At 46.6% G+C, this 9951-nt stretch overlaps 1 protein-coding gene across 1 annotated transcript in view; it reads right to left on the bottom strand.

Moving 5' to 3' along the window:
• LOC111963005 (stAR-related lipid transfer protein 9-like) overlaps positions 1 to 9951 on the bottom strand; it is a 49908-nt gene that overhangs the window by 32539 nt on the left and 7418 nt on the right. The window contains exons 2-6 of the mRNA XM_070443301.1: positions 4934 to 5050; positions 4629 to 4661; positions 4477 to 4538; positions 4031 to 4161; positions 371 to 504 (exon numbers count right to left, since the gene is read on the bottom strand). Coding sequence (XP_070299402.1) covers positions 371 to 504; positions 4031 to 4161; positions 4477 to 4538; positions 4629 to 4661; positions 4934 to 5050 — 477 coding nt within the window. The remainder of the gene's footprint in view (positions 1 to 370; positions 505 to 4030; positions 4162 to 4476; positions 4539 to 4628; positions 4662 to 4933; positions 5051 to 9951) is intronic.

Here is a 9951-nt window from a genome sequence, read left to right on the forward strand (position 1 = left end):
CGCTACTGAAAAGCCAACAACATTTACTCCTGAGGTGCTGACTTGCTACACCCTCGATAACACGTTGATATTATTATTTGACCATGCTGGTCATTTATGAACATTGAGACATCTGGCCATGGTCTGTTATAATCTCCACCCGGCACAGCCAGAAGAGGACTGGCCACCCCTCATAGCCGGTTCCTCCTAGGTTTCTTCCTAGGTTTTGGCCTTCTAGGGAGTTTCCTAGCCACCGTGCTTCTACACCTGCATTGCTTGCGTTTGGGGGTTAGGCTGGGTTTCTGTACAGCACTTCGAGATATTAGCTGATGTACGAAGGGCTATATAAATAAATTTGATTTGATTTGATTGACACCGGGTTGTACCTCACCTGGGTGTACTGGATAGTGAAGATGGCATGGGATCTGCTGCTAGCGTCTGGGGTGTGTGTTGCCGCGGTGATGCGGTTGGCAATGCCCTCCTCCAATAGGTCCACCGCCCTTGCGTAGTCTACGACAGCCGGACCTGTCTGCCCAGCTTTTAACGCACCAACCACCCTACTGCCTCGAGCTGGGTGCGCTAGCGTTCTGGGCGTGGCGCTCGGGCCGGGAGGGACGCTGGGGAGCCTACGCCAGGCGACACCAGCGGGACACGCTTGCGGCGTCCCGTCGATGATCGAGAAGGGTGGCAGGAGGGGGGGGGGCAAGGCCGGCCGCGCGCACGCCCCCCCGCAGCCAAAACTGGCGTTGATTAAAACTGTTTAATTTGATCCTGGGTGTAGGTTATTTCCCTGACATCTGGAATCAAGGATTCATAACCCCAATCTTTAAGAATGGAGACAAATTTGACCCTAACAATTACAGAGGCATTTGTGTGAACAGTAAACTGGGGAAGGTTTTCTGTAGTATTATAAATGTAAGAGTTCTAAACTTCCTTAATAAGCACAATGTCTTGAGTAAAAGTCTAATTGGATTTATACCAAAACATCAAACGACCGATCATATTTACACCCTACACACCCTGATAGATAAACATGTCCGCCAAAATAATACCAAAATATACGCTTTCTTTATCGACTTCCAAAAAGCATTTGATTTTATTTGGCATACAGGACTGTTCAACAAAGTTATTGAAAGTGGTGTAGGGGGTAAAACATATGACATAATTAAATCAAATGTATACTGGCAATACGTGCAGCATTAAAATTGGCAAGAAAATAACAGAATACTTTAACCAGGGGCGGGGCCTTTGCCTGCAATCTGAGCCCTGCACCCTTCAATATTTACATCAACGAATTGGCCACAATTCTAGAAAAATCCTCAGCCCCTGGTGTTAGTCTCCACAATTCAGAGGTTAAATGCCTACTCTTCGCAGATGACCTATGCCTGCTGTCACCCACAGCACATGGCCTACAGCARAGCCTGGACCTGCTASAGCAGTACTGCCAGACCTGGGCCCTGGCAGTAAAYCCCAAAAAKAYTAAAATAACGATTTTCCAGAGAAGATCCARATCTCAGGGAATTAGACCAAAGTTCTCAATTGGTACAAAATATATGGAGTACTGCACACACTACAATTACTTAGGTTTAAAAATAAGCTCAACTGGACACCTTAATGAGGCACTGAATTAACTGATAGAGAAAGCACGCAGGGCATTCTACGCCATTAAAAAACAAATTAAAATTGAAATACCTATTCAAATTTGGCTAAAACTAATTGAATTGCACTTTATGGCAGCGAGGTGTGGGGTCCACTTGCAAAATAAGATTTMATCAAATGGGACAAACACCCSATTGAAACCCTGCATGCAGATTTCTGTAAGATTCTCCTCATGTCCAGAGGAAAACTACAAACTATGCATGAAGGGCAGAATTAGGCCAAAAATCCATAATAATAAACCCCTCTCATATCATTACCAAGCCCTGCAATGCCAAGAGCTGAGCAAAAAAAGAGTCCCCTCATCCAGCTGGTCCTGGGGCTGGTTCACAAACGCTGTCTTAACTAACACACTGAAGCCTCAGGACCAGAACATCCAATCAATCAGAATAAAACTAATTACAACACAGTCAAAACAAAACTACATTCCTCAGTTGGAAACACAACACAAAGCAAAATGCAGTGCTATCTGCCCTAAATTGACAGTAAACCATGGTAAAATATTTGACCATGGTTACTGATCAAAACCTTAGAAAAACCTTGACAAAGTACAGCTCAGTGAACACAGCCTTGCCATTGAGAAGGTAGACACAGGAAAACCTGGCTCCTGTAGAGGAAAGGCTGTGCACCACTGCCACAACAGCAGAACCTGAGACGGAGCTGCATTTCCTGACAAAAGAAAAAATAAACAATTAGAGTTAATGTTTCCCAAATTTGAAACCCTTATTCCAGGTAAAGACCTCTCTAGATGAGTAGGCTACCGTCCTGTTGGGGAGGACGCAGAGAGCTGTGGTTGGCAGCGCACTACATTGCAGCCTGCCATAAGATTGAGGACAGTGTCTAGACAGACCAATCAACCTGCACATGTACTCTACTGTATGCTTATTGTTATTGTTCAATGCATGGTTATTTTGACCTTGGTTATTTTACAATTTTTGATTCTTCTTATTTTAATATTGTAAATATCCAAAGTAAGCTTTGGCAATTGTACATTGTTTACGTCACGCCAATAAAGCAAATTGAATTGAAATTGAGAGAGAGAGAGAGAGATGAGGGAGAGAAAGAGAGAGAGATGATGGAGAAAGACAGAGACAGAGACAGAGAGCATGAGGGAGAGACACAGAGCGTAGATATTTAAAGGGGAGAGGCTAAGGAAGAGGAAGAGAGGGAGAGGTAAAAAAGAGAGTGGAAAGTGCAGAATGCCTGGGTTCAAGCCAGGATTGCCACTCTGTATTCAAAATGGAGTCCGAACCCAGACAAACAGACAGAATACCAGGATCACAACAACACACAACACCACCACACCTAAACAACATTACTACTCAGTTGTTGTGGAGATCTAATACTGCTCACCACCTAAACAACATTACTACTCGAGTTGTTGTGGGAGATCTAACTACTGCTCATCACACCTAAACAACATTACTACTCAGTTGTTGTGGGAGATCTAACTACTGCTCACCACATCTAAACAACATGACTACTGAGTTGTTGTGGGAGATCTAACTACTGCTCACCACATCTAAACAACATTACAAATTGGTTGTGGAGATCTAACTACTGCTCACCACACCTAAACAACATTACTACTCTTAGTTGTTGTGGAGATCTAACTACTGCTTCACACATCGTAAACAACATTACTACTCAGTTGTTGTGGGAGATCTAACTACTGCTCACCTCACCTAAACAACATTACTACTGAGTTGTTGTGGAGATTAACTACTGCTCACCTAAACAACATCTCTACTGAGTTGTTGTGGGAGATCTAACATACTGCTCACCTCACCTAAACAACATCTCTACTGATGTTGTTGTGGGAGATCTAACTACTGCTCACCAACCTAAACAACATTACTACTCAGTTGTTGTGGGAGATCTAACTACTGCTCACCTCACCTAAACAACATTACTACTCAGTTGTGTGGGAGATCTAACTACTGCTCACCACACCTAAACAACATCTCTACTGAGTTGTTGTGGGGATCTAACTACTGCACCATCTTAAAACAACATTACTACTGAGTTGTTGTGGGAGATCTAACTACTGCTTATCACACCTAAACAACATTACTACTGATTGTTGTGGGAGATCAACTACTGCCACCACACCTAAACAACATTACTACTGAGTGTTGTGGGAGATCTAACCTACTGTCACCACACCTAAAACAACATTACTTATGCCTCACCCGCTACAGCATCTCTACTGAGTTGGTGAGTGAGGGAGGGAGTCCTATTCTGCATCCCAATTCTATACCTTCCTCCTGAAGTCTGCACTAATGGACTGCTCCCCAAACATAGGAGTGGTGTAAATTTGGGCTTGAGGGGGGTATTGCCATGTAACACCACCCCATCCACTGCTGCTTAGTGTAGTACACACTTGTTAGTAGACACTTGTTCTGCCCTTCACCTTGTACATAGGGTCCTTTCTCAGGATGCTCCCTAACCCGTAGGGAGGGTTTCTTCTTCTGCTCTCTGCCTCGCAGCAGGTCACGAACACGCTCATTATAGATCTCCAGGAAACTGCAGGTGAAGAATAGTAAATAATACACTCACTGATAGTCAGAGTCAGACCATCACTCAAAACAATGTTCCTCTTACCTCAAACACAATGTTCCTCTTACCTCAAACACAATGTTACCTCTTACTCGAACACAATGTTCCCGCTTACCTCGAACAAAATGTTCCCTATTACCTCAAACACAATGTTCCCTCTTACCTGAAACACAATGTTCCCTATTACCTCAAACACAATGTTCCCTCTTACCTCAAACACAATGTTCCTCTTACCTCAAACACAATGTTCCCTCTTACCTCAAACACACAGACCCCTCTTACCTGATCTCAACCCTGCTGGAGTTGTGTCCTTCGGGGAATGTGTCATCAGATTTGAACAGGCCCTGTAGAGACCAGACAGGTAGAACTGGTCATTAACCAGGACACTACCTCACCAGGACCCTGTAGACTGAATTACAGGACCACTTCCTTACCTGACAAATCCTGGGGGTCAGGCCCATGGAGTCCTGAGAGGAGGAGGAGGAGGAGGAGGAGGAGGAGGAGGGGGAGGAGGAGAGAGTGAGTGAGGGAGGGAGGGAAAGAGAAGCGTCATTAACTCTATTGACACTGTGTCTTCTTTCAACACATATAGCAGAGCTGAGAATGCCAACAGCCATGTTCCAGATGATATGACAGGTAACACTTTCCTTACAACACATTATAACTGCATCATAATGCATTATGCCTGCATTAAGTCAAGTGTTACCATATGATAGTTATAATCCCCTCCCCTCCTCACCAGTGTGCCCATCATGGTGTAGGTCTTGCCAGTGCCAGTCTGCCCGTAGGCAAACAGACAGACGTTGTAGCCCTCTGACGCCCCGGCCAGCACCGTCACTCCCAGGTCCTGGAACACCTACAGGAGAGCACACAAACCCAAACACACAGTCTCAACTACTATATAGTAAAGACGGCATAGTGTTGGGTCACAACAACACAACGACAGGCAGTGTTTATTAAGTTCTACGTTTAAGGGCTACAGTTAGAAGGCGAGGGCATGGGCGAGAGCAGTTAGCATCCTCGGTGTGATACATTGTGTCATGGAGTGTTTTGTCGGACTACAGTACATCCAGATTAGGTTCAGCCAGGCACAACGCTGTGCCACCCAGCCAGTGTACTGGGTTGTTGCTTCCTGCAAAGGTGTTTGGGTAAAGCCAGGGAGTCAGGAAGTCAGTTAAAACTAAGAGTAAACACCCTGCTAAAGCAAGGAGGAGGGACGGGAGGCCGGGTGGCAGGACGGGAGGCCGGGTGGCAGGACGGGAGGCCGGGTGGCAGGACGGGAGGCCGGGTGGCAGGGCCGGAACGGTGTGCGATTTGAAAGCTAGTTGTTGGGCAGAAAAATAAACCTCCCTAAGGAGAAGGATCTGATTGTGCAGAGATCCTGAGAAGGTCCCATACATGTAGACACATAGCCAGAACTGGACGCATTGTTTTCCTTCCTCCCTCGGCCAGGGAGAGATCAGGGGTTGGAGAAGTACCGCCGCCCAGGCCCAGGTCTACGGATATGCATGGCACCCAGCAGCCCAGGAGGTCCGGGTAGGCCCAGCTAAACACACCACCAGCAGCAGAACCTGATCCAGAGCCAGTCTCCATACAGGATCAAACATGTTCCTCCTCTCCTTTAGAGGCTCTCAGCCAACCTATGACCAACAGAAGAATAGGTCACACCAACCCCAGGGAAGGTGTTATGGTGGAATATAGCCCTCAAATCTATGTAAAGTTTTGCTTCGCTCCCTCTCTTCGCCCTTACCTGGGCTCAAACCAGGGACCCTCTGCACACATTACAACTGCCTCCCACGAAGCATCGGTTACCCATCGCTCCACAAAAAGCTGGCGGCCCTTGCAGAGCAAGGGGAACAACTACTTCAAGGTCTCAGAGCGAGTGACTTCACCGATTGAAACGCTATTAGCAACACCCGTAACTAGCTAGCCATTTACACCGGTTACATCTACACCAATCCAGGAAGGTGTTATGGTTTGATATAGCCCTCAAATATTTTTGACCACTTAAAGCCAAATCAATAAGCTTCACATGATAACCAAAAGGTAAGGAGTCAGTTTCAGTGACAATGAGGCCCTTTTGTGTGAACTTTGTGTTAATAATCAAAACAAGGTAAAATCAACAACGTCAAAGTTTCTCCCGCCAGCTAAGAGGGTCATATTGACCAGAGATGTGTAGTCAGTCAGTCAGACAGTCAGTCAGTCAGTCAGTGAACATGGAGACAGCTCGGCTAGTACCAGTTTATCTATGTCTTATCTAACTGCCATTGACCACATGCATAACATAAAAACCATAACACCAGCTAAGACATGTCAAAATGTTAACAGGCAAATCCTAATGGCAGTAACAGTCATCTACTCACCATGTAGTAAAAGGTTCACGTTCTGATACCCACATGTCAGTCAAGGTTACTGAAATACATGATATTACACTACACATACATAAACTATTTACATTGAAATCACAAGTACAATTCATGACAATATGTACATTTGGAGACTCGTTTTGTTGATTGTTAGGTAGGATACGGTGATCTCTAAGTCCTGGCCTGGGCATAGAGAGCAGGTGGCACTGCGGGTGGATCTGCCTGACATCTGTCCTTGACAGGCAGGTAACCAGTCCCTGAAGGGAGACTTGAACAGGGAGACAGCCAAGGGCTGCCGAGTGGGGCGCGGCCTAAAGCACTGCATCTCAAGTGCTAGAGGTGTCAACTACAGACCTGGTTTGATCCTGAGGAATTCACAACCGGCGTGAATTGGGAGACCCATAGGGTGGCGCACACATTGGCCCAGCGTCGTCCGGCTTAGGGTTTGGCTGGGGGTAGGCCGTCATTGTACAATAGATTTTTGTTCTTAAACTGACTTGCCTGGTTAAAAAAATAAAACACCCAGGCACAGTTTCTTAATGAAGTGGGGGCTAGCTGGTAATCGAAGTCGGGGCGTAGTGGAATCGAAGTGGGGGTAGTGGTAATGATGGGGGTAGTGGTAAGAAGTGGGGGAGTCGGTGAATGGAAAGTGGGGGTAGTGGTAATGAAGTGGGGGCTAGTGGTATGAAGTGGGGGTAGTGGTAATGAGATGGGGGTAGTGGTAATGAAGTGGGGTGTGGTAATGAAGTGGAGTGGGTAATGAATGGTGATGAAGTGGGGGTAGTGGTAATGAAGTAGGGTAGTGTACATGAACAGTGGGGGGTAGTGGTAATGAAGTGGGGTATGGTAATGAAGTGGGGTAGTGGTAATGAAGTGGGGGGTAGTGGTATGAAGTGGAGGTAGGTGGTATGAAGTGGGGAGTGAAGATGGCGGGTACCGATAGGAAGTGGAATGGTGGGAGTGGTACTTTTATGAAGATGGGGGTTAGTGGTAATGAAAGTGGGGGGTAGTGGTATGAAGTGGGGTAGTGGTAACTGAAGTGGGGGTAGTGGTAATGAAACGTGGGGGTAGTGGTAATGAAGTGCGGGGTAGGTAATGAATGGGGTAGTGGTAATGAAGTTTGGGCGGTAGTGGTAATGAAGTGGAGGTAGTGGTTGAAGTGGGGGTAGTGGTAATGAAGTGGGGGTAGTGGTAATGAAGTGGGGGTAGTGGTAATGGAAGTGGAGGTAGTGGTAATGAAGTGGGGGTAGTGTGATGAGTGGGGGTACGTGGTTAATGAAGTGGAGGTTAGTGGTAAATGAAGTGGGGGTAGTGGTAATGAAGTGGGGGGTAGTGGTAATGAGTGGGGGTAGTCGGCTCACACTCGAATGGGGGTAGTGGTAATGAAGTGGAGGTAGTGGTAATGAAAGTGGGGGTAGTGGTAATGAAGTGGGGGTAGTGGTGATGAAGTGGGGTCGTGGTAAATCGAAGTGGGGGTCAGTGGTTAATGAGTGGAGGTAGTGGGTAATGAAGTGGGGGTAGTGGTAATGAAGTGGAGGTAGTGGTAATGAAGTCAGAGCATCCTTGTATCCAGGATATACTGAGGATGGCTTCTGGATGTGCCCCAGTTGGTCGGAGAGGGCTTGAGTTAATTAAGGAGCTATGCCAAGTTGGTGCTGTGTATTCCAGGYAGGGGACGAACGTAGCCTGTGGAGATACAGTAGCTACCAGGCTGGCCAGTGGCACATTTAGCCAATTTATTCTGCGTAGGAAGAACAACGTCTTATTTCGCTTTCTAACCATGGACGTTACTTGGTCATTACACTGCAGATTCTTTTGCACAATGACTCCAAGAATTTTGACTGATTGACAGACTTGCAGGTCTTTCCCGTCGATTGTAAGGGACTTGGAGGGGGYGGGTTTCTCACAAATGATATCAACGGGACCTTGCATTTAGAGGGGTTCAGGGTCAATTACCTTCCAGGACCCRTTCTTCTTGGTTCAGGATGATTGTGGGCTGGAGATATTACTCACGGGACAGGACCACAGGACTAATTAATAGAACTGTGGACTGTAGACCGCTCTGCAGGGGAGAGAGAGGGTACTGGGCAGGCTGTTTTAATACAACACCTTGTTATGCTACAAAGGAATGCAGTCCATAACCTARTGGTTTGATTAGTGCACTAGCCTGATCCCATATCTGTTTGTCCCCCTAACACCTCTTACCCTGGACTCTCTTGCTTTCTCCCTCCTCCCTCACTCCTGTCCTCCCCCCTGTACCCRTCTCTCCCCCTCTCCCTCTCCTCACTACCAAACAGAATCAACAGTAGCTTTGTTAACAGCCACTCTTAAACGACTTAGTTGGTTGCTGACCTAAGGCAGAGGAGGGTTCCTGTTGTCTCAGCATACAAACAGCATAGAACTCCACTTCACTCCTGTTAACTCCCACTCGCCTCTTGTTTTGTGCAGACCATGAGAATGCACACACACACACACACACACACACACACACACACACACACACACACACACACACACACACACACACACACACACACACACACACACCACACCAACTACACACACACACACACACAACACACACACACACACCACACCACACACACACACACACACACACACACACACACACCACACACACACACACACACACCTCCATTTGAGTTCCACAGGCAGGGAGTAATTCTATGGAATAGAATAAACACTGGCCCTGACATACTCTCATCTGAAACACTCTATTGTGTCTCGTCATATTACAATTATTGGGAAATCCCTGCTGTTGTGTAGAAAGCATCCCTGAAAGACCACAATAGGCTCTCACAGCTTCCAACCTACTATCACAGAACCTGGAGGTATGTGGACAAACAAAGCAGACCAGTAAGGTAAGAAATGCAGTGCATTATGGGGACGATTGGACTAACGGATGATCCAGATTCAAGCAGGTCATAAAAGAATTGAGCCAGAAGAGGCAAACAGAAACAGAGGAGAAGGACCAGAGTCTGTAGAATAAATGGCCAAAACACAAAGGGAAAGACTAAACACTTGCATCAACAGAAAGGTTCTGTCTGTGTGTGTGTGTGTGCGTGTGAGTGTGCATGCGTGCGGTGTGTGTGGTTGCTGTGTGTGTGTGTTGTGCGTGTGTGTAGGTCCAACCAGCCCAGAGGAAATGGCATCGACAAAAGGCTTGAGGTTGCTTTCCTTCCTTGAAAAAAATGAAACTAATTAAAACATGCTTCACAATGAAGAGAGAAAGCAGAATATAGAAGGAGGAGGAAGTGGGGAGCAGGAGGAGGGGAAGAGGGAGAAGGAGGAGGGAAGTTGAGGAAGGAGGTGGAAGGAAAGAGGAGGGAGGAAGGGAGAGAAGGCGGAGGAGGAAGGAGCAGGAGACAGA

The sequence above is a fragment of the Salvelinus sp. IW2-2015 genome, linkage group LG4q.2 (genome assembly GCF_002910315.2).
Source record: "Salvelinus sp. IW2-2015 linkage group LG4q.2, ASM291031v2, whole genome shotgun sequence".
NCBI lineage: Eukaryota > Metazoa > Chordata > Actinopteri > Salmoniformes > Salmonidae > Salvelinus > Salvelinus sp. IW2-2015.